General features: G+C 39.2%; 1 protein-coding gene across 2 annotated transcripts; it reads left to right on the top strand.

Annotated features, from left to right (window-relative positions):
• Window positions 1-485: 485 nt before the first annotated feature.
• Window positions 486-18,816, top strand: gprc5c (G protein-coupled receptor, class C, group 5, member C). Of its 2 annotated transcripts, XM_072456536.1 has the most exons (5): window positions 486-568; window positions 7,576-8,603; window positions 15,421-15,521; window positions 17,032-17,157; window positions 18,414-18,816. In XM_072456536.1, the coding sequence occupies exons 2-5, from the start codon at window positions 7,616-7,618 to the stop codon at window positions 18,444-18,446; spliced, it is 1,248 nt and encodes a 415-aa protein (XP_072312637.1). In that variant the 5' UTR covers window positions 486-568; window positions 7,576-7,615; the 3' UTR covers window positions 18,447-18,816. The 2 variants fall into 2 exon arrangements, with proteins under 2 accessions (XP_072312637.1, XP_072312638.1); XM_072456537.1 differs by lacking the exon at window positions 17,032-17,157 and having other exon boundaries at window positions 18,414-18,812.
• Window positions 18,817-24,703: the final 5,887 nt, after the last annotated feature.

Here is a 24,703-nt window from a genome sequence, read left to right as displayed (position 1 = left end):
TAGTAACACATGGATACCAACCGCCAGAAAACAGGGAAGTCAAGGCACTGGAAGAGGAACTTATAGGACTACGACAAAGTCTAAGGAATAAAGTCTGGCGGTAATGCAACACTCGGATGTCAACCGCCATAAAACAACAACAACAACAACAACTCTGCTGTTGCTCCTCCTCTGGGGCCCCATTGCTGCACTCTGCTGTGTGTCTAAAGCCTTCAGTGGCTCCTCCTCCTTCAATGGCTCCTCCTCCTTCAGTGGCTCCTCCTCCTTCAGTGGCTCCTCCTCCGGGGCCCGGGGCGCGCTCTGCTGTAGCTACGCCCCTGGATGAGCTCAGATTTAGCCGCAGTTTTTGTTCCTCGCGCAAAGAGACGCGGCTGTGACGCAGAGCGCACGCGAGCCCCGGTCTGCGCTGGACACGAGCACGATTCTCTTGTGATTATCTTAAAAGAGTCGAGTTCACACTGATCATTTGAGTATTTATATATATATATTTTAACTTCTTTGACGCACGGATGGCGGCGTGTTGATCCGGAGCAGGTGAAGTTATCAGGGAACAGTCCGCAGCCTCCAGGTAAGAACTACTAGGACTGTTTATCATTGAAATAAACCTTTCTTTGTCACGTTTAATCGCCGTTTTAGTGATAATTTCGAAACAAGATGTGCCATATTACCATGTAACCTTTTGAAAAACGGTGTAAATTCAGTATAAAGTGCATGTTTAAACCTAAATGTGTTTACTTTGGGTGTAATTTGCCCTCTAATCATAAAAAAAAGCTAATTTAATTTAATTGCAATTCAATACCTGATCACAGGAGAAAATTATAATACTGATTGTAATTACTTTATAGTGAGAATGCAGAGGTGAAACTTGAATTTATTTGTAGAAGTCTAAACGTGGTCCAGTACAATAGACCACAGACATGGGGATTATAAATAACAGATGATCACTTTATGGTGTGACATGTTTGGAGGGGGAAAAGAGGGTCATCATGTATTCAAAGTGGATGGGAAAACGTACATTTATGACAGCGGCTGAATTGAGTTTAGTTCATGGTTTTGAGCCCAGTTTAGTCCTAACTTGTTTTGGTCCTGGGTGTCTCCATGAGGGCAGCTCTTTTGGCATGGTCTGTATTTGACCAAAGAACCAGAGATTTTTTTTAAAGGCGTCAAGATAAAGATTATGGCTGAAATCACCACTGTTTATTTGACATTTGGCCATAAAAACCTCAACTAATGCTGGATGGATTGTGCTGTAGGTTTCCCGCAAGATTTCCTCTGGTTTTAGACTAATAAGTAGAATATAAACCCCACAGAATATAAACCCTACAGTCTTATATATGACTTAAATGTGTTATAAATAGTGTTGTCACAGCTACGACTAAAATAGGAAAAAAAGACGCAAGTACCATTGTCAAACATATCGAAAATAAGACGCTAATCAATACTAAAACTACCGTAATATTGAAATTAGTTTTAAATTAAGTATCAATACTAAAACAAATCACATAAATAGGACAAAATGTGGCCTTCCCTGAAACGTTTTACAATGTGCTTCATCAGAACTGGCATAAAACTACAACAAAGTACATTATTTTGAGTTGGAAATGAGTTTATTGTCTAAAATAAGGTGTTGCGGTGTCGGTTCAGTATCTGTATAATTTGATCTGTTTTTATGAGGTTTTCCCCTGGTTTTAGACATTTATTGTTCAAAATATGTAAAGTATAAACCCCCATAATATTGACCGTAATAAGAGTTGTTACAGTACGATTTCAGTACTAAGGAAAAGCGTCAGTGCTTGATACAGATTAGATACCACAGTAAAGAGTGGGTAACATTGACCATATTTTCAAGCAACAATATTCAGATGATATTTTCACAATGCATCAGTAATGTGCTAAAATGTGTCTTTAAATGTCTTGATCGAGGTTCAAGAATCACATAAATAAACCACAAATGAGCATAAACATCACATTATACCCTTGTTTTGGGATATTTAAAGTTTTTCTCTTTTTGAGGTCATTTTTAATCATTTTCAATTTAGCGATATGACTACGTTTTTCAATATAGCTCCCACCTCTAACCACAGAAACTACTTAAAAAAACAATATCATGTTATTTTCAACACAAAATAATAGCAGTTTCTCTAATATTATTACCATTTGGTCTTATATTAGTTACAATGTAGACCACACCATTCAGAAAGGTCACATTTTCTTTGCCTTTTATGAAACTATAAAAAATGTATGTGAGTTTAAAATCTCGTTTCAATTCTGTTTTTAGCATCGTTTATTGTATTATATTGCTTTTTTTTTTGCTTGCTTTTTTTCCAAGTAACTATGTAATAAACAGTATTAAGGGACTTTTTGGTGATAACATTTGTTTCAATGCAAAACCACAACGTCCAGTCCTCGACACACTCTCCTACTGGACTTTTCCTCTGAGGTTAATGATTGACTGGACAAATATTGACCGTGTACAATGGCGTTACTTTAAATCAATGGGATGTGCAAGAGGTGCTAAGGCTTTGAAACAGTTAAACTTGTAAATAAACTCGTCTGCTGTCTCTCTCTCCCTCTCTTTTGTATGAAATTACACTGAATGGACAAATCAATACGTTCTCATTGACTTCCATCGCTGTGTTATTGATACACCAGGTTTGAAGGAGAGACTGTGGAATATGCTCTGACACAAGTTTATTTAAGCATTGTTGTCGACCTGATGTGTTGTTGTAAATCTGCGCGCTTAAAGTTATGTTTGAAAGTAAAGCACGGCTGCAACTGACACTTATTTTTGTTCACTGGCAACGACCACGACCCCGGCTACGATGCAAAGTGTTTATTGGCAGGCGAGAAACATGAACGACACAAATGTACAGAAGTTGATGCCGTTTTGGGGCTTCTGGCGATGAGGGCTGTAGGTTCCGGGGCCTCGATAAATGAATAATAATTAGAAGACTTAAAAGAGGGTGTGAGGGAGGGGCACAGGTGTATGTGATCTGGGTGCGTGAATAGTGTAGCCGCAGGAAGGGGCGTGGTCCTGCTCCCGAACTTCACATAACAAACTTATCTTGATTAGCCGACTTACGTACTTGTGCTTTTGTTTTTTTGTTTTTTTATAAATTTGCTAATAATTCTAACAACCTTCATTCAAGTTGTCATTACGGTCATTGTTTGTAGAATGTTGAGGCAAATTTAATCCTTTTTGGAATAAGGCGCTAACATGACAAAATGTGGAAAAAGTGAAGCGCTGTGAATGAAATGTACACGTTGAAATAAGGAGAATGGAAGAATAGTTTGAAAATGCCAGTGTCGTTTTGATAAAATGTCTTTTTGCATGTGTTTTACAGCTTGTACAGTCCATTTAGCCTACAATTGTTAAAGAACGACCATGACCTTAAGTAACAAAAAGTACAATTCACCTTAATATCACTGTTATTACTGCTATGGCTACTATGGCTACTGCAACTTTATCTAGGTTACTACTTGTACTTCTGCTTCCAAAAGCAATGTATACTTGATACATGGGGGGGCAAAAAAAAAAAAAAAATTATCACAAATTTGACAGAATCTGTACTAAAAGGGACTCTTATCTTGGACATTGTGTGCCTTAACCTTCTTTTTTCTTAATTCTTCTCAATTTGATTTGTCTTTGGTCCTGTTTTTTAAAGTGTTTTTTAAATGAAAAAATAACAAAAGCTACGTATACTGCTGTTGTGTCCTCAGGCAAGGCATGCTCCACAAGTTTATTAGATTAATCAATTAACAACACTGCAACTGATTTCTGCAAATGATAGTGCTTGTACTTTTACTGCAGACACTTGAATTGGACACGAATCGATTAAGAGCAACCAAAATTAGGACATTCATCTCCTTTTCCAAAAAACAAATCCACTCTCCGTATTCCACCCGTTTATCCCATCATTCTTTATAAATAAAATACTAAACATTGATAAAAAATTGATCGTTCAAGTCCAGCTTTCCCTCAAAAATCGACTTCTTTCAAGATTAACTGTGCAAATTCCCCCAAATTAACGCTCAACTCTGATATAAATAAAACAAATATAACTAATATTGTGTAACATGACGGTTTCACTGTCATCGAAACGCGATTGGATGAAAAAAACGCACCATGACGACAAAAACTAAGATACTATTGTAATCTCGTGATGACAGATCTGTAATATCCCAAGAGCACAAATACAGACTTCATGTTCCCACCCAGCAAAGTACACGTGAGTCAGACAGTATTAATAGTGAGAATGACTAAAGGGAGGAGGTTTCTTTGCAAATAATAAGAATAATAAGGATCATAAATAGTTAGTCATTATTTTATATCAGCAGTAAGTTTTGGTTCAGGCCTTTAGTACACAAGAATATTCGAAAGGATTTCTTCAGGCCAATGCAGAAAACAATATATATAATACAGAGATACTCAGTTAATGCTGCTGGTAGTAGTAACAGCAGTAGTAGCAGTAGTTTTTGCAGTATAGTACAAGTAATTATAGCAGGCGTTAGGAGCTGAGTAGAGCTGTGCCTTGAGAAGAATTCAAGTTTATCACGGAATATTAATGAAGGCAAGGAGAGTTTATTTGTAGAGCACAATTTGTACACAAGGCAATTAAAATTACTTCACACAACAGGGAAAAAAATGCATTAAAATCACAAAGAAATGACAGAAATCACAAAACCTTCATTTCTATTCATTCAGTTTAACAGTTTTGCTGACATGAATCATACGTTTTGGTCCGTGCGTAGTGATCTGACGGATGTAAAGCCAAATCTCCTGGCCCACACTGGCAGACACTCCAGACACTCTTTCCCATATGTATTTGACATTGCCAGCGTGACATGTGTCTCCGGGACGGGCACATCGCTTTTAGATTGATTCTTTCCCGTGTTTGACCGTCCCTAGACGTCAGCGCGCTATCTGACGACCGCTCGGACCAAATAAGGACGCATTCACTGACATCATGAGAATAAAAAGTGTAAGTTTTGAGAGATGTAGGTGTATGATATGAGTCTATTTCAATTGGGTAAGAACATTACTTTATACATTTCTTTACATAAAACAAAATCAAGTGAAAAGGTGTAGCTGAAGCCGCAGGTTACTACGCCGACCCTTTTTACAGCGCCACATCGACCCAGACACTTGATACATTCAAATTATTATTTTGCACAGATTTGACGAATACATTATTCATTTTTCTTATATTCTTGATCTTTAACGTTTAAAACAAAAAATTAAAATACAATTACTCAACACCTTGAACATATTTATATATATTTTTACATTTCCTCTAACCAATTGTTTTTTTAAACTTAAATTTTGCTCTTAGATTATAGTTGGCTTCCTTAATTTTAAACAAACACAATATTTGTTGTTTTATAACTTTATCCATGAATAATGTTGTGCTAAGATTGACTAGATCATTGAGTTTTAGTGCTCTAAATTTGAGAAATCTATTGATAATAACTAAAACCTAACTTTTATCCAAAGTAAATCATGTTTCTGGCATATGGGTCCCCTAAGACTCTTATTGGGTTCTTAGAAAAGAGGTCAAAACTAGATTGTGTGTTTTTTATGGCACGTTAATTGTTCTGGAAAGTGATTTATAATTATATCTGTTCTAAAGCATCTTTAATAAGCATAAGACAGTAGCTTCTTAATAAGGAGAAGGGTATTTGTGTCGCCAACATATTCTCGGGTAAAATAGGACATCATTGAAGCGCACGGATACGATGGAGAGTAAAACTGATCTCGGGCGCTCGGTTACAAGTCAAAAACGTTCAGGTATGTCCCAAGCCTTGAGTAATGAGTAAACTCTGAGTTAATGTTTTTCAGTTCCTCTTCAACGAACCCATCCATCTCACTCTGTCACGTTACTCTGTGTGCTCAGGAGGTATTTTAAAGGGAGGGGCACAAAAGAATAAAGAGTTCATTTGAAAACGTTCATTATATATATATATATATATATATATATATATATATATATATATATATATATGAAACAAGCAATGTAGATCTGTACCAGTGATTTTTAAATATTTACACCTTCAAATAGACTGCGAAGGTCATATTCTTTTCTATTTGATAATTGTCCGTTGTTATTTGAGCTAACGTTTTCAAAGAGTTCATTTGAAAACGTTAGCAGTTTTTCATTATATATATATATATATATATATATATATATATGAAACGAGCAATGTCAATCTGTACCAGTGATTTTTAAATATTTACACCTTCAAATAGACTGTAAAGATCATATTCTTTTCTATTTGATAATTGTCAAACCTAGTTATTGACATTTGGTTCATTTTCTGGATTTTTTCTTGCTGTTTTGTCCCATTTTAGTCGTATTGAGTTACATGGAGATACAAATAAAACAGCAACCAAGTATTTTAAATGCCTAGTTTCGTTAAGCATCCCAGTATCTCATGAACTCTGGCCTCGTCAACAGAGTTTGCTAATTTGTCGTTTTGAACCGTTAGGATTTCCCCATCTCGTAGACAGATTCATCTTGTTACTCAGACACTGGCATTTTAAACATCTCATCGACGCCTTTTGTTTGACTTTGGCGTTGTACTTTGACACTCCTCAAACACTTACCCAGGCTGGCGGTACGCTCGGGTTCGCCCGAAACTGCGTGTCATTTTACACGTTTTAGCAGAATTTGACCAGCTCCCGTTTTTGCATTTGCAGTTTTTTTGTTAGGAACTCGTAATAGATTTGACCTTAAATTACATGCTTTGAATGCCAAAACTAGCTTTGCTGGTATGAACTTTTTTCTGTGATTATTTTTGTTGCTGTAGTATATTACAGTCTTATTTTATTCTTACAGTGAAATCCCATTTTTACAGTGAAATCCCATTTTTACAGTGAAACCACCAGCTACAGTACTGAGTTAAAGGTGTTTGAACATGTGGTTGGGGGTGCAAACATGGATTATCAGTTTTGCAACTTCAACTAACTAAATATATCACAATAACACCAAGGTCTTCAGACAGAAATGTATTTTTATTTATGATTTTCTTTTTTTCCGTCTCTGTTAAGTTCGACTGATACACTAATTTAGTCAAAGAGTATATTTCATGTGGCCATAGCTGCGTGTCAATATCTGATCTCGTTCCTGTCAGGGCCTGGTTAGGACGTGGATGGGCGACATGGGCTTCCACAGGGGGGTGCTAGAGCAAACTGTTGTTGTGTCCATAGGCAAGACACTTCACCCACATTGCCCAGTATGAATCTGGTGTGTGAGCGAATGATCGGTGGAGGTCGGAGGAAATGTTGGCACGGATTGGCAGCCTCGCTTCTGCCCCAAGGTAGCTATGGCTACAATAGCAAAAGTGAATGAAAACTGTAAAGCACTTTGGGTGGTTATGAAAGAAGTTATATGAATCTAATGGTTGATTAAATAACCACTTAACAACAGCCATATCTCTAACACTTCTAATATCGTGCTGCCATAATCTGAAACACAGTCTTCGTTGCGCTATTGAATATATGGTATTTTCATCACAACATCACGCATATTCAATAATTGCAGGCTAATTATTCATTTTTACGTTGTGTCCATCCAGGTTCAGCTCCATCATCCACCTCCTCGTCTCCATCTGCACCATGGCGACCAACTCCACCGTCCCGCGCGGCTGTGGCTCCAACGTGGACTCGCTCTACTACAACCTCTGCGACCTGAACGCGGTCTGGGGCGTCGTTGTCGAAGCTTTCGCCGCCGCCGGGGTCGTTTTCTCTTTCGTGTTGTTCATCGCCACCCTCGCTAGTATCCCCTTCACCCGAGACAAGAACCGCCGCAGCTCCATTGCCCTCCACACCTTCTTTTTGATTGCCACGTGCGGACTATTTTGCCTAACCTTCGCCTTCATAGTCGGGAAGGACTTTGCGACGTGTGCGTCAAGGAGATTTCTGTTCGGCGTCCTTTTTGCTGGTTGTTTTGCCTGTTTGCTAATGCAGGGCGTGAGGTTGAATTTTCTCGTACGACGCAATTCCGGTCCGCCATCTTGGGTGCTCTGTCTTGGTATGCTAGGTCTATGGCTCGTCGAAGTTATCATCAACACAGAATGGCTGATCATCACAATCGTTCGCAACCCTTTGGCGCCGCTGAACGGAACGATCATCGGGCTAGCAACCGCGACTCCATGCAACATCGCAAACAAAGATTTCGTGATGGCTCTGATCTACGTTATGACGCTAATTTTGGCGTCTTTTGTGGCAAGTTTGGCGATAATGTGCGGTAAACATAAGCAATGGAAGCTGGAAGGTGTAAGTATCTTGATTACAACTCTGCTTTCCATATTCATTTGGATTGCATGGATCGTTATGTACGTTTTCGGCAATGGAAGGACAGGGGGACCAACATGGGACGATCCGACTTTAGCCATAGCGCTGGTGGCGAACGCATGGGTGTTTTTGGTCGCTCACACCATGCCTGAGATCTGCTGTTTGGCCGATGAAGAAGAGGAAGAGCAGGGATTGGGCCAGGACCTGTATCCGAGCAGAGCAGTGGGCTACGAGGACATCCTGAAGGAACCGAGCCCCCAAAATCTGTATATGGAGAACAAGGCCTTCTCAATGGAGGAACCCAGTCACGGTACGTGGAATATTTATGTGTTTTTGTGTGTGTGTGTGAATATTTGGGCTGTGTAGGTAGTCAAATTTTAGTCAAGATCAAGAGTCAGTCGTTTCTAATCATCAATGACCAGCTCGGGTCTGATTGAACACTGCAACAATGAATAACTAGTCAAGTATGAAAATAATTTTAGTCATATTTCTGATTTCCATCCGTAATACACTTTATTTGTCAATCATCTCTATCTAAAAGCCATCAGTCAGCATATTTCAATCTTTATTTGGTTGATAATGTACTGTATTTTCAAAGTCTCAGTGTGCAATAAAAATACTCGCTAAAGTCGACGAATCAAGTTAAACTAAAATGGCAATGATTAAACACCGATCAATCAATATGAGGAAATAAAGTTGTGGTTATTTTTCCCGTGATATTGCCCAGCCCTAGTGAGCAGAGAAACAATGGGTGTGAGGAAGGACTTTGGGAGACATTCACAGGATTCACAGGATTAGTACTTTATGACACGTCTGGAGTTGTGTACAATTTACAGAGCCCTACTTTTTAAACATCACAAGCGTCACAATTAGACATTTCCAACATTAGCAAATCGTTTACAGACTATACTTAAATAAAGAATAAACTTCCAGGTTTGAGCATTGATCCAACTTGTCATGATCCTGTGTTTCTGTTCATGTTTGTGTTTTCCCTGGTTCAGCTCTTGTTTTGCTCCAGTTCGTGTTTTGCTCCCTGCCCTGTTTTCCCTCTGCAGCCGCCCTTCATTCCCTCTTTAGTCTATGGGAGGGTATATATGCTCCCTCTTTAGTCTATGGGAGGGTATATATGCTCCCTCTTTAGTCTATGGGAGGGTATATATGCTCCCTCTTTAGTCTTTGGGAGGGTATATATGCTCCCTCTTTAATCTATGGGAGGGTATATATGCTCCCTCTTTAGTCTATGGGAGGGTATATATGCTCCCTCTTTAGTCTATGGGAGGGTATATGCTCCCTCTTTAGTCTATGGGAGGGAATATGCTCCCTCTTTAGTCTATGGGACGGTATATATGCTCCCTCTTTAGTCTATGGGAGGGTATATATGCTCCCTCTTTAGTCTATGGGAGGGTATATGCTCCCTCTTTAGTCTATGGGAGGGTATATATGCTCCCTCTTTAGTCTATGGGAGGGTATATATGCTCCCTCTTTAGTCAATGGGAGGGTATATATGCTCCCTCTTTAGTCTTTGGGAGGGTATATATGCTCCCTCTTTAGTCTTTGGGAGGGTATATATGCTCCCTCTTTAGTCTATGGGAGGGTTTATATGCTCCCTCTTTAGTCTTTGGGAGGGTATATATGCTCCCTCTTTAGTCTTTGGGAGGGTATATATGCTCCCTCTTTAGTCTACGGGACGGTATATATGCTCCCTCGTTAGTCTATGGGAGGGTATATGCTCCCTCTTTAGTCTATGGGAGGGTATATATGCTCCCTCGTTAGTCTATGGGAGGGTATATGCTCCCTCTTTAGTCTATGGGAGGGTATATATGCTCCCTCTTTAGTCTATGGGAGGGTATATATGCTCCCTCTTTAGTCTATGGGAGGGTATATGCTCCCTCTTTAGTCTACGGGACGGTATATATGCTCCCTCGTTAGTCTATGGGAGGGTATATGCTCCCTCTTTAGTCTTTGGGAGGGTATATATGCTCCCTCTTTAGTCTACGGGACGGTATATATGCTCCCTCGTTAGTCTATGGGAGGGTATATGCTCCCTCTTTAGTCTATGGGAGGGTATATATGCTCCCTCGTTAGTCTATGGGAGGGTATATGCTCCCTCTTTAGTCTATGGGAGGGTATATATGCTCCCTCTTTAGTCTTTGGGAGGGTATATATGCTCCCTCTTTAGTCTACGGGACGGTATATATGCTCCCTCGTTAGTCTATGGGAGGGTATATATGCTCCCTCTTTAGTCTTTGGGAGGGTATATATGCTCCCTCTTTAGTCTACGGGACGGTATACATGCTCCCTCGTTAGTCTATGGGAGGGTATATGCTCCCTCTTTAGTCTATGGGAGGGTATATATGCTCCCTCGTTAGTCTATGGGAGGGTATATGCTCCCTCTTTAGTCTATGGGAGGGTATATATGCTCCCTCTTTAGTCTATGGGAGGGAATATATGCTCCCTCGTTAGTCTATGGGAGGGTATATGCTCCCTCTTTAGTCTATGGGAGGGTATATATGCTCCCTCGTTAGTCTATGGGAGGGTATATGCTCCCTCTTTAGTCTATGGGAGGGTATATATGCTCCCTCTTTAGTCTATGGGAGGGTATATATGCTCCCTCTTTAGTCTATGGGAGGGTATATATGCTCCCTCGTTAGTCTATGGGACGGTATATATGCTCCCTCTTTAGTCTTTGGGAGGGTATATATGCTCCCTCGTTAGTCTATGGGAGGGTGTATATGCTCCCTCGTTAGTCTATGGGAGGGTATATATGCTCCCTCGTTAGTCTACGGGACGGTGTATATGCTCCCTCTTTAGTCTATGGGAGGGTATATATGCTCCCTCTTTAGTCTATGGGACGGTATATATGCTCCCTCGTTAGTCTATGGGAGGGTATATATGCTCCCTCGTTAGTCTATGGGAGGGTGTATATGCTCCCTCGTTAGTCTATGGGAGGGTATATATGCTCCCTCGTTAGTCTATGGGAGGGTGTATATGCTCCCTCGTTAGTCTATGGGAGGGTATATATGCTCCCTCGTTAGTCTACGGGACGGTGTATATGCTCCCTCTTTAGTCTATGGGAGGGTATATATGCTCCCTCGTTAGTCTATGGGACGGTATATATGCTCCCTCGTTAGTCTATGGGAGGTTATATATGCTCCCTCGTTAGTCTATGGGACGGTATATATGCTCCCTCGTTAGTCTATGGGAGGGTATATATGCTCCCTCGTTAGTCTATGGGAGGGTATATGCTCCCTCTTTAGTCTATGGGAGGGTATATATGCTCCCTCTTTAGTCTATGGGAGGGTATATATGCTCCCTCTTTAGTCTATGGGACGGTATATATGCTCCCTCGTTAGTCTATGGGAGGGTATATATGCTCCCTCGTTAGTCTATGGGAGGGTATATGCTCCCTCTTTAGTCTATGGGAGGGTATATGCTCCCTCTTTAGTCTATGGGAGGGTATATATGCTCCCTCGTTAGTCTATGGGACGGTATATATGCTCCCTCTTTAGTCTTTGGGAGGGTATATATGCTCCCTCTTTAGTCTATGGGAGGGTATATATGCTCCCTCGTTAGTCTATGGGACGGTATATATGCTCCCTCTTTAGTCTTTGGGAGGGTATATATGCTCCCTCTTTAGTCTATGGGAGGGTATATATGCTCCCTCTTTAGTCTATGGGACGGTATATATGCTCCCTCGTTAGTCTATGGGAGGGTATATATGCTCCCTCGTTAGTCTACGGGACGGTATATATGCTCCCTCTTTAGTCTATGGGAGGGTATATATGCTCCCTCTTTAGTCTTTGGGAGGGTATATATGCTCCCTCTTTAGTCTATGGGAGGGTATATATGCTCCCTCGTTAGTCTATGGGAGGGTATATATGCTCCCTCGTTAGTCTACGGGACGGTATATATGCTCCCTCTTTAGTCTATGGGAGGGTATATGCTCCCTCTTTAGTCTATGGGAGGGTATATATGCTCCCTCTTTAGTCTATGGGAGGGTATATATGCTCCCTCGTTAGTCTATGGGAGGGTATATATGCTCCCTCTTTAATCTATGGGAGGGTATATATGCACCCTCGTTAGTCTATGGGAGGGTATATATGCTCCCTCTTTAGTCTATGGGAGGGTATATATGCTCCCTCTTTAGTCTATGGGAGGGTATATATGCTCCCTCGTTAGTCTATGGGAGGGTATATATGCTCCCTCTTTAGTCTATGGGAGGGTATATGCTCCCTCTTTAGTCTATGGGAGGGTATATATGCTCCCTCTTTAGTCTATGGGAGGGTATATATGCACCCTCGTTAGTCTATGGGAGGGTATATATGCACCCTCGTTAGTCTATGGGAGGGTATATATGCTCCCTCTCTCCCTTCGGTCTCTGCCGGATTGTCAAACAGTCAACACCGACATTCAAGCCTCCTGTTTGCCTTGTACATAATCTGTTTAAGAAGTCTGCTGAAGTTTATGTTTCACTATGTGTTACTCTGCTAGGGACACTTTCAGATTAATTCATCTGATCCGACCTGTTTTGCATTTGTTCACTTTTCCTGAAATAAAGGAACCCTGTCCGGGACACTTTTAGTTGCCTTAAGTCGGTTTAAGTTGAGTTGAGTCTGTTAAGTTGAGGAGTTTAAGTTATACATTTGCCTTTTGAGTTTACTCCGTTCAGTGTAGCATTTGAGTCCGTTTGACCTGCCTGATACAACTTTTATGTAAGGCGCTTTATGTAATGAGGAAATGAGATACGAAAGCCACATCAGCCTCTGTTAGCTGTGTCAAAATGTCCACCACTGCGTCTTTGGAGGTGGGAATAATGACTTTACAGAATCTGACGCCGCTGTTACAAAATACAGTTGTTATTCGTGAGAGTTATGGGGAAGCTTAGGTTTTACTGTCGGCTTTAGCAATGTAACAAGTTGAACAAAAAGCAGCGAAGACATGATTAAATATTCATTACTGTTTCTAGGAGTCATTTTGAGCCCTTTTGACCATTCTTAAGATATAATGCTTGGTTGTCAATTTCTATCAAAGATATTCATGGGTTTCAGAGTGAAAAATTAGCATATTTTACTCTGAAACCCATGAATATCTTTGATTTTGTTCAAGTTTGATTTTAGTTATGAGTCTCTCAAATTCATTTTAACCTGGACCTGTTTCAATGGGGACTGTGGCCACGCCTGTTTGCCAAAGAGACAGGTGAAAACAGACTGGCGTACCATTGTGGGATTTTTAACAAACTCTAAGACCATTTAAAATATCAATTGCAAAAAAAAACAATAACCAAAAGGAAACATGTAAATTAATTATGTAAAGTTTGCATATGAATGAATGTTTGTTATTCATTCTTTTTATTCAATATTATTTTTGCTCATGTTTTTGTAGTAGAAAAGTAGAAAAAAATGTCAAAATTGGAATTGCAGTAAGGAATAGTACATTAAAGGTGCGCCACGTAACTTTTCTGGTGTAGGTACTCGCATGCTTGTATCCATGGAGATGCGATGACGTTGACTTGAATGTTCCTCAGCATTGGAGACAACCTAGTGACACCTTTTTAAAGATATTTGCACCTGTAATTGAATGAAAAGATATGTTTAATGACAATGACAACAAGCAAAAACATCTCCATGGAGACAAACTGGAGTCGGACCCATCACCAGAAAAGCACCGTTAAAAAATGTTGCACGAATTGAACTCAGAAAGTACCTTATTCTTAAAGTATTTGGTCACTGTGACTGGCGGGCGTGGCCTGTGTCTCTGAGGTGCTGGTGAAAAGGAAATATGTATTGAGTCTTACCAGGGCTGAGAATCAAAGAGCATGAGAGACATTCTGCTCACTTTACAGGAGCGGCAAAAAACTGTTAACACTGAATTAATGTGGAGTAAACAAATCAGCGAAGCAACAACACGAGGTCTAAGCTGCATTTAGCTGCAAGCAAGATGACTACTTTAACTACATTTTGTCTGTTACAATAATTAAACAAACAGATTTTTATATTGTCATTTTGAAGAGAATCAAAGCAGATGTGAACAACTTAAAAGTAACACAAGTCACGGTCGTGGAGCTTGGTGCTTTATGTCCAATGGTGGTTAGCACATGTCACCAGTTTAGTCACTGACCAATCACAGCAAGAGCTGTATTAAACAGAGTGATCCAAATCTTAATATAAAAAGTTGTTTTTAAGAAAACAGAAGAATTTTGAACCTGGAAAAAGTTCATGATATGACAAAACACACAAAAACCTTGAAAGTTGTCGGTTCCTCTCTGTCCCTGTCAGCAGGACACGAGCAGTTCAGGCTGTAGGGGACTTTTTGCTGCAGTACCAAAGGAACTGGTCCCCGGGTTTAAGCTAGCAGTACCTTATCCAGATATTATAATCGATCCATGAGGAAGCACCATCTTGATATTTTTGAATAAGTGAGCTCACACAAATAGCTCGTCTTTTTTATGTTGTTCTGATGTAGAATTTTTTTTTTTTAATTAAAAAAAACATGCACATTGAAGAGTATTTGCTAAATTGCTAAATTGCCATTTCTTTCTTGCAAATGAACACATTTGAAATTGTGTAAATTGTTGTTGTTGTTGTTGTCTCTGCCATATTTGTGCATTTTTAAATCAAATGCGTAACTTGTTCCTTTGTCTCTATGAGGCCATAGCACTGATCCCTCGGTATAGAAAGTACAAAAACTTGAGTCTTGTCTTGTTAAATCAACCCACCATTCACCCTTAACCACTCCAGGAAGAGCTGACCACAGAGTCAGGCTTAAGTGCACTTTTCTGAGTGTGTTATTTAAACAACAGACTACTCTATTTTTAGTGAAGTGGGCCTCTCGAATGAACATTAAATGTTGGGCAATAGTGACCAAAAGAGTATCTTTTCAGATGATATTTTCTCAATGTGTCAGGAATGTAAAATGTGCCTTAAATAGTCATATATTTTCGATTGTGATTGTGACTTTTTTTTATAATTAATTGTGCACAGTTGAAATGTAATTAACAATAAATGCATACATTTAGCTTTTGTATGTGGCTGGTACAGTTTTGTGCTTTGTACAGTGATACTGGATGAATTTCCCATCTAATTTCATTTTCAAGCATTTTAATTCCTTATTTTCTCTTCCTATTACAGTTTCCAAACCACTTTCCCCCTACAGTGGCTACACGGGACAGCTGCGTACTGCGGTTTACCAGCCAACAGAACTGGCCCTCATCTCCAAATCTGCAGCAAATGTGAGTCCAGCCACACACTTTGGTTAAACACATTTGAATATACCTGCAGCAGGAGCTCATACAAATAGGGAAATACTATTGAAAGTAGTTACTGTCTTTGTGTTAAAACGGGAAACGAATAACCTTTGCTGATGCAAAACTTTTGTTTCGTCGTATAGACATTCACAGTACTTTAATCCACTTCGAAGTATGCATATCTTCTGGAAACATTTCTAAAGTAAATGTTATATTATGTAAAGGTCCTGCAAAATGGCATTTAACCATGTTTTAATGTTGTATCTTCATTAAAAACTTAATTTGCGCTTAATCAAATCAGATTTTTGTCTAGAGCTCAAAATGCCTGCTTCTCTTAAATCCTTGAAGCTCCTTTGTGTTTTTAAAGTTCATACACTCAAAACATACTTGATGGATGGATTCAAAGCTTAATTTTCCACAATTATGATGATTAGAGGCAACAAAGCTCTATTTTCTGCTCATAAATCATTTTGAATTATACTCAAAATACTGAAGCCAAGATGCCCAAAATTGTTTCATGGAACTAAGGGATCATCTCAAAATGGGTTGAAGCTGAAAAGACTTAATATCTTTCGTCTTGTGGCAGTAATTGTTTTGAAATGCTAAAAAACTCTCTCAGCAACGAGCATTAGGTGCGTGCACGGAGTACGCGGGTGTGTCCGTGGCCAGCGCGGGGAGCGGGGCGGGCGTCGCCGTTGTCAACGCGGCTGGTGCAGAAAAGTTGGAAAAGCTTTTTTGCGGCAAGACGCGGCGCAGCAAATGATCAAGAGATTATGCTCTAGTAACCAACACAAACCCTCATGAGGTTTCGGCCAATCACAGAAGACGTGAGATTCTCACTGAGACAAAAGCGCGTGTTCTGCTTCTGTCATTGGTCTAAATGCAGACGATTGACAATTACAGGTTTTGACAAGAAACATTAGTTTCTCACTCTCTCATCCTCTTGAGACTATCTCAATGTGGTCATTTCACAGTTTCGGTTGAATGGGATGTGCCGTAGGGCCCCCAGGGCCCCTGGACCATGTGGATTAAGTAAACAAACATGCGCAACAGGTGACATTATTTGGAGAGTTAATTCTAAATATAAACCAAAGGATGTTCAGGGATGTTCACTAGAGGTGAGCAGGGTCTATCAAGCTACTATCGTTTTATCAACGCGTAAAATTTTATGTGAAGCCAGACAAAGTCTTTTGGGGGGGAGGGGGTCTAGAGAGAGACGAAAAAAATTAAGTCTTTTCAGCTTCAACCCATTTTGAGATGATCCCTAACTAATGCATAGGAACTTTTAAAACAGTGGAATCCAAACGTTTTTCATCGAGCTTGTAACCGTAATATCACAAATGTGTGTATTATTGAGCTATTGCTGTGAAAAGTACTACTCACATGCCAAATTTGGACTCCCTTGTTGTAAAGCTTTACACAAGAAGTAAATGTACACAAACATTGAACACAAGCAGTTCTGACAAATGACCAAAATGTATTACTAAACTCACAGCGCCCCCCAGAGGTCGGTCATGACAATGTTATTCCCCGAGCGACAGTGCCCTCTGCAGGCAGCGGCGGACTGAGACCTCCTTCCAACGGGACCGGCTCAGCTCACACACACGCCAACGGCACCAGCGTACGTGGCAACAAACTCACGTCTGTGGTGGTCTGACTTCACCTGACGCTTTCTTTTCCCAGTGCTAACGATTACAGTCACACTCAAAATGTCTGCAACAAGTGCCACCTCAGAACAAGGACAAAAACTGGACAAAACCTGGCTCTACCCTGGTTTTATTTGAAATTTTAAAATACAAAAGTGTGAAAATATAATATCAGGAATAAGCTAGAACTAAGTAACCTGATCTAAACCAGAACTGAAAGAATTCAAGGCAGCGCATACTGTAATTAGGACAACACAAGGATTAAGCTAGGACTAAACCAGAACTGACTGAAGAGGTGCAATCTCACATGTGTGGGCATCACAGTTAATGCTCAAATTTATTTTTAGACATTAATATCTACTCAATATCTCTGAATTTTTTACCTCGGCTACAGTATACACAGAATCCAAAACATGCCCTGATCTGAGACAGGTTTCATGACTCAGACAAAGACGTAATTACATCAAAATGGCACAGGAAATGTACTTACACTTGCAGACAATAACTATAACAGACAATAACTATAACAGACAATAACTATAACAGACAATAACTATAACAGACAATAACTATAACAGACAATAACTATAACAGACAATAACTATTTTGTTTGCAAGTATGATTTTAAATCTTCTTAGATCTTACGTGAACTAAACAGCTGATTTGTTAATGGAATGAATAATAGCTCGATTAATCGACTAGACAAATAATCAAGCCCTCGTCTTGAGTCTCAACCAAATTTTGTTTCTAGACTAAATTATGATTAAATCAGGAGCAAAAACTATGAGTTAATGAGGAATAAACAAGCCTAAAGTCGATATGAACCCCAAATAAATATGGCTTCTAAATAAACCAAATATAAAACTTACTATATGTGTACACTTGGGCATACTGTCACTGTTGTACTCGTACCACATTTTGAGAACCACAACAGTAGATACGAAGTGGACCACAATTAACATTATTTTATCTCACAACACATCATATCATTCATTCATTTGCTATTGGTGCACTATTATTCACAGCTTTCTTAGAGTTCTTTGCTGTTTTGACCTAAATTAACAACATTTTCTCCTTGGTGTCTTCGTTAACTAATTACAGCTTGAATTTCTTTCTATTCTTGCTTCTGGGACGTTTGGACTCTTGATTTCTATTGTTTTAAGGCAATATTTTAATGAAAACCAAAAACGAACACCTATTGACAAGAATGACGTGTGTTTCTTTCTTACAGGGAAACGGCATGCACAGGACGACCCAGTGGTAAACATCCACCATAACAAAACCCTTTATTTTACTTTTGTATTTATGTATTTCACATTTTGGGACTACTACGGACTCCTGGACGACGCCACAAATACAGCTCATTCATGTTGTCAATGGGATCCAAAGCACTGAGTCCGAAGCTGAAAGACTTTGTTCATTCTCACGTGGAAAAGTTGATAAAGTGATGGATAAAAAGGAAGGAAGTGGAAGAAGATTGAGTTTAGCATTTCACTGGACGCCGTTTAAAGTCAATATTTGTTCTCGTAATATTCCCTGAGACTTAATCGTAATGACATGTTCCAAATATTGAAAAATTATAGTAATAGATAAGACTATGCTGGCCTCGTTGTCTACTTTCCTCCCACAAACTCTAAAACAAGCGAGACAATGAGGTCGTATAGCACAATAAACATGATTTGTACGGAAAATAAGTCACATTTTTTGAACTCCACATAAATAGTTTTGCATGTAAAATGATTCAATATTGATTATTTTTGCCGCCGTTGTCTGAAATCGATGGACACTTTGTTTGTTTGTGGTCACTATAGTGTTTCCATGGGTGACGAGGCACAGGAAATACTTTAACCATGCAGGACTTTTCCAATCGATATAATTGCGTATTTTAAAGGTGCACCGTGTGAAAGTTATGCTGCCTGCTTGTCTCGACGCCACCTGGAAAAGGTCAGATCTACAAGTCAAATCTGCGAAGAGGCGACGCTGCTCACAGTGAGAGTGTTTGTCGAGGTACTTTTTCCGTAGTAAAACACACACACAAAAAAGGCAATATAGATGTGAAATATTCCAGGCAAACAAGCAGGCGGTGCAAAGTAACTAAATATAAATACGCGTTTTACTGTAATTGACTTGATTTTTTGGGTAATTGTTTTTTTGTTTTGTTTTTTGAGTAGATGAGTACATTTTTAAACCTGAACGTGTACTTTTAAATGTGTGAAATCTTAATTGTAATTAGATACATTGAAGAAAAAAAAGTCCCATTCGGTCCAAAAAGCAACTCAGACAATATGCAAATTTAATTCAGTTTAAACTATTACATTTTTCCAATTTTCTAAACAATATTGATCCAAAATGCTACTAAAATTGCGTTAAAAAGAGAAGGCTGGTATTTCCCATGTGTACTTTTTACTTAAGTACAAATGTGACAGCAATATTGGTCATTGAGTACATTATTAGGCATGTAACTGTACTTTTACTTGAGTTCAAATCTGCACCACTCTCTTTCCACCACTGGAGACAAGCAGGTGGCGGACCCTCCTTCAGAAAAGTGACATAGTGCACCTTTAAGTCCGCTGAATGGAAAAACAAGAGGTGGACAAAGTTACAGCACAAGCATTTTACTTTTTTAACAACACCAATATTAGTGTTTTAGCCTTTTACGTATGTTTTTTTTTTGTTTGCGAAAGAATGAAAGGAAAGAAAAGTTCTGAATAGTTACAATGATAATCATGTCGTCACTAAACATCGAGCATTTCATTCAATCATGTAAGTAAACAAGGAAACGTGTGCAGAGGGTAAACTAGAAGTGAAGTGACCGTTGAAATGTTTTATTTGTACGTCATTTTTCAAAGTGCTGCTTTAAATGGATGTCCTGTAAATATTTCATGAGTGCATGTATTTAAACGCCAATGTTATCGACTACTACGTTTACCAATCAAACATCGCTAGACTTGTAGTATTCAAGGTGTAGGATCTGGTATTAGCATGGAGGCTTTTATGATTGCAATTGAGAAAATGTCATTTAAAAAAAGATTAATAAAAATGATCCACTGCAAAAACCAAGTCGACTCGTTTCTGTTTTTTATTCCATTTGTGTAGTAGTTTATGTGGGCAAAAGCGGTGATAATAACGGTGCAAATAAATCAAAAGTATCAATAATCAGATAATAATTGATGCAAAAATGTGTATGGATAAAAAAATACAATGCAAAATCTGACCTTTCCAGAACAGATCTTGAGCTTTATCAGATCAGAATTAAAACCACATAACATAAGGACATTATTTTATGTAGAAAATTATAGTCTAGATTTTTTTTTTTTTATTGATCTTTGTGGTGTCAAAATTGTATCACGTATTGACCCTATTTTCCTTAGTATCAAAAACCAAACAAACATTTTAGTATTGCGTGTTCACATTTGTCCTGGTCTGGTTCTGGTTTGTGCCCAGTTTAGTCCTGATCTAGACTTGACTTGGTCCTGTTCTAGTACAGGGTGCGGTCCAAGTCCCAATTTTGCGTAACAAATTAAATTCCTGTCTGAACTGCTATTTGAAACAATAGATTAAACAAAAATGCAGGTATTTCATTAAAACATTACACTGACTCTACTGGCCTTGGGCGGTTTTTGCTTTTAATGTGGTGTAAAATGGGATAAGGCTAATCAGGTGACAAACATTTCCCTCACCCTAACCATAACCCTGTTCCTAAACTTATCTAAACCCTAAACAAAATAGAGTGACCACCTCAAACTGTAGAAAAAGAGGGACAAATTGCTGAATGTGGTGGGACATGGGTGAGTAGGGGAATCTACAGACCCGGAGGCAGCACTGAGAGGTCCCACCTTCTTCTTTCTGTGCTTCCCCTTCCTTGGCACCCGTATCTAATTGGATACATGTTTCCAACTCTCTACAACTCTCTAAATGTTCTGCATTTCGGGGCAGGGCGGGACAAGCATTGCAAAGCCCTAAACCTGTTCTGAAATCTAATCCTACCCTTTACCGTCCTCAATTATTTCTACATTCATTGTTTTCTAGGTAAATTTCACTGTTCATACTATTCACGTGGCATCAGTGAAAAGTGGTCTCCTTATCCATGTTCCTAACTTGAACCAAAACCTGTTTCCAAACTTAATTACAACTCCTAAACTTAAAGATGGGGCACCTGCAAAAGTGTAGATATAAACATCCGTCCATCTCAACCCAAGCTCTTACAAACCGTTAATATTCACATACATTTATTTAAAAAGCTTTTTTCAGACACCGGAGTGAAACTGGGGTGGTCCGCCCAAGCGCAGCCAATCAGAACGCTGCTTTCGACCCCGTGCGTTCGGAAATACGTTATTATTACACGCAGACAACGCGCAATGGTCAAATTTTGTCTCAAAGTACTGCTTTCTCAACACTCTCTTTGATGGAAAGGACAAAATATACTCATTTTTAACAGAAAGTCAAGTACGGTAGCTTTAGTAACGAAATACGTATGAAGAATTACAGCAGAGACTCAACTATAGCACTAACTAAACCAAGACAGAAACACACAATTTACAAATAAAACACTTACTTATAACCTAATACCAACCACTCTCTGCCACAGTAAAAAAAAAAAAAAAAAAAACAGCCTAAAAAACCACATTCTTTCCATTTTGAAACCCTTTAACATATCACGTTACCAGAATGGACTTATCTATTTCGAGCAGTCTTTCAGTCCAGTCCTGCAGCTCGCATTACACAGCTCCGTAATAAAGGGCCCATGTCAAAGGGTCCACGGTGATTTATATCGCTGCCTCTCACTGCGGGCGCCTGATAACCTCCAGTTGTCCCTCTCACTCACACACAACACAAACAAACAAACAAACAAACACACACTCGGCTCACGACCTGGCGCTATTTTAGGCCCCGAACAGGTTTGTGTCACGGCAGGGCATTTGCATCACACTGGTTTTATGCTCAGCCCCATAAAAAACGCAGCACTGATAAGATGCAAACGGCGTGAATGGGACACAAGCCCATCTGTTCTGTTGTATTATGGGGCTTTATACGAGCGATTCTGTCACGACGATGCGGGGAATTAGGAGAAAGGCGTCACCAAAAAGACTAGAATGGCATTCGCTTTTTGGGAGAGATAAAAGTAGATGCATAGTAGGACAAGCGCAGACAGAGGAAATGTCTTGGCTACTGAAAAAAATGACACGTGAAGAGTTAATCTGCAAAAATCGCCGTAGTTTTTCTTTTTTTTTTTACAATTTTCTTCATATGATATTATTGACAGTAAGAATGGGCTTGATTTTTTTAATTTTTTAAGCCAATATCCCATATGTGGCTTGCTGCTGTTGGCATTATACTAATATTTCGTCATTTTTAATTAATAGCAAGGCCCAAAAATCAATTTCAACAGTAAAGTTCACAGATTCACTTATAAATAAATTATAACAAATCATGAAAAAAAATAACAAAATGTATTTGACATAATTAGTTGCATGGTTATGTAAACATATGGCCATATTTTTAGCCTAACTGCTTATTTATTTACATTTTCACTGATTAGTCTGTTTTTTAAATCAGTGATAAATATCTGCAGATTTATGTTTTGTTTTTTAATTCAATATTGCTACTGGAACTGATATATCGCCTCATCCTAACTGACAAATCATCGAGGATTATTGTTATTACTATGTTATACTCTTCACACACACATTGTATAAGAAGTATTGCGTGAAAGTAAAGAGACTCTTGAGTAAAAGTTTGACTACCGCACCCAATGAACACACGCTGAACATGGGATTCATTTTAACTACAGATGAAACAACAGTTTGGGGTGCTCAATATTCATCACGTGTACCTTCTATGCACTGGTAGAGAACGTAACTGGAATTTTATTGTTTTACATGAACATTTGAGCTGTAGCGGGGACTAACGAACATGTATGGCTCATAAATGACGCCAACTTGCTACTTTTTTGTAGTGTTTTTTGTTAATTTAGAAAAGGGTTTACCTCAATTCTCCTGCTTTAGTGTTTTTGAGGCATCGGCAAATATATCGTCCGTCAGAATTTGTTGTCGTGACTGACCTAGACGTGTGTTTTTATTCAATTTTTTTGACTGTGAAGGTTAACATCGCCACCAAATGAGTAACCGACACCATGTACTTCCAGACACTAACGCTAATTTGCTGCCCCACATCTCTGGTTAGGCTTTTAAAGTTGAAAAACATGAAAAACAATCAATCAATTCAGTTCTATACTAAAACGTCACATCTAAAATTCTGTTTTTGTGCATAAAACCTGGCATTTTTGTGTTAGATTCCCCTCCCAAAACATCCACTTCCCTCACGTTGTTGATGTAAACCTGTTAAAATTACACCTGGCTTTAACTCCACTCATCTGAGCCAAACGTTCCATAAGCAAGAGTCTTTTTACGGCCTGTTCCCAGCGGCCGACTGTGACGTGGTATTTTAAAAGTGAGAGTTTGTTTGTTTTAGTGGTTCATTAACAGCTACACTGCTAAACTAAACTCCCGTGTTATTTAAAGGGAGCCGAGCGAAAACAGCAGCTGATTGGTCGATGCATTTGTCACATGTCATTCATATGTGGTGTTTTTGACCTCCAAGCGACCTCTAAACAGAATCTTTTACAGCATAAGTCAACTCAAGCATGATGAGTTTTGTTTTTTGTTGTTTTTACTGGCTGTTGATTGTATTTTTTAGTGGTAGTAGCGTCTTTTAAGAGATCAAAAAGAAGCCATTTTCTTGGCGCCATTACCCAGTGGACATAGTAGAAAAAGCTTCAGTTGTAGTCATCTGGACTCAGTTTGAAAAAATAGACGTTTCGACTCTCATCCAAGAGTCATTGTCAATAAAAGAATTTAGATCGAGAACTCCGATATTAATACTGTTCTGTGGTAAGACCCACCCATTGGGCGGAGCCTTCCTGAAGTAGAAAGAGTTGTTTGTTTCAACAGAAACTTCCCCCTTGTATCTACCGAGCTGGAAACCTTCTCTGACCACATCAATGCTGTGGACCCACATATCAGGTTTACAAGAGAAGACGCTAAGGAGAATCGCTTGGCCTTTCTTGATTGTTCCACGATCAGAGGAGAGGACGGGAAACTCCAAATAGAAGTATATAGGAAACCTACACACACGGACCAGTATCTGCTCTTTGGTTCCAACCACCCACTACAGCACAGGCTGGGTGTGATCAGAACCTTACAACACAGAGCTCAAGGTGTGCCCACCAGCTCAGAGGGCAAGAAGAAAGAGTAAAAACATGTCCGTAATGCCCTCTCAGCCTGTGGTTACCCCGCTTGGGCTCTCAACAGAGTGAAGAGAACCAAGAAGCAGGACAAAAGGGAAACTGAACAGAGAAGGGTGTTTCTATCCCTTATGTGTCTGGCCTGTCGGAAAAACTGCAGAGAATTTTTAGACAACACGAAGTCCCTGTTTATTTTAAACCAGGAAACACTTTAAGACAAAAACTGGTTCACCCTAAGGACAAGTTGCCGACTCAAAAACAGAGCAATGTAGTTTATT

The sequence above is a fragment of the Eucyclogobius newberryi genome, unplaced genomic scaffold, assembly GCF_026437365.1.
Source record: "Eucyclogobius newberryi isolate DKJ021-1_F unplaced genomic scaffold, fEucNew1.0.hap1 SCAF_20, whole genome shotgun sequence".
Classification (NCBI taxonomy): Eukaryota; Metazoa; Chordata; class Actinopteri; order Gobiiformes; family Gobiidae; genus Eucyclogobius; species Eucyclogobius newberryi.
The sequence above is the reverse complement of the archived record's forward strand: the minus strand, read 5'-3'. Positions and strand labels throughout refer to the sequence as shown.

What these genes read in the sequence shown, in the direction of transcription:
- gprc5c (XM_072456536.1), top strand. Translation starts at nt 7,616, where the DNA reads ATGGCGACCAACTCCACCGTCCCGCGCGGCTGTGGCTCCAACGTGGAC. An exon ending in AATGGAGGAACCCAGTCACG is followed by an intron (nt 8,604 to 15,420) that starts GTACGTGGAATA and finishes TTCCTATTACAG; the next exon opens with TTTCCAAACCACTTTCCCCC. An exon ending in TCTCCAAATCTGCAGCAAAT is followed by an intron (nt 15,522 to 17,031) that starts GTGAGTCCAGCC and finishes CTAAACTCACAG; the next exon opens with CGCCCCCCAGAGGTCGGTCA.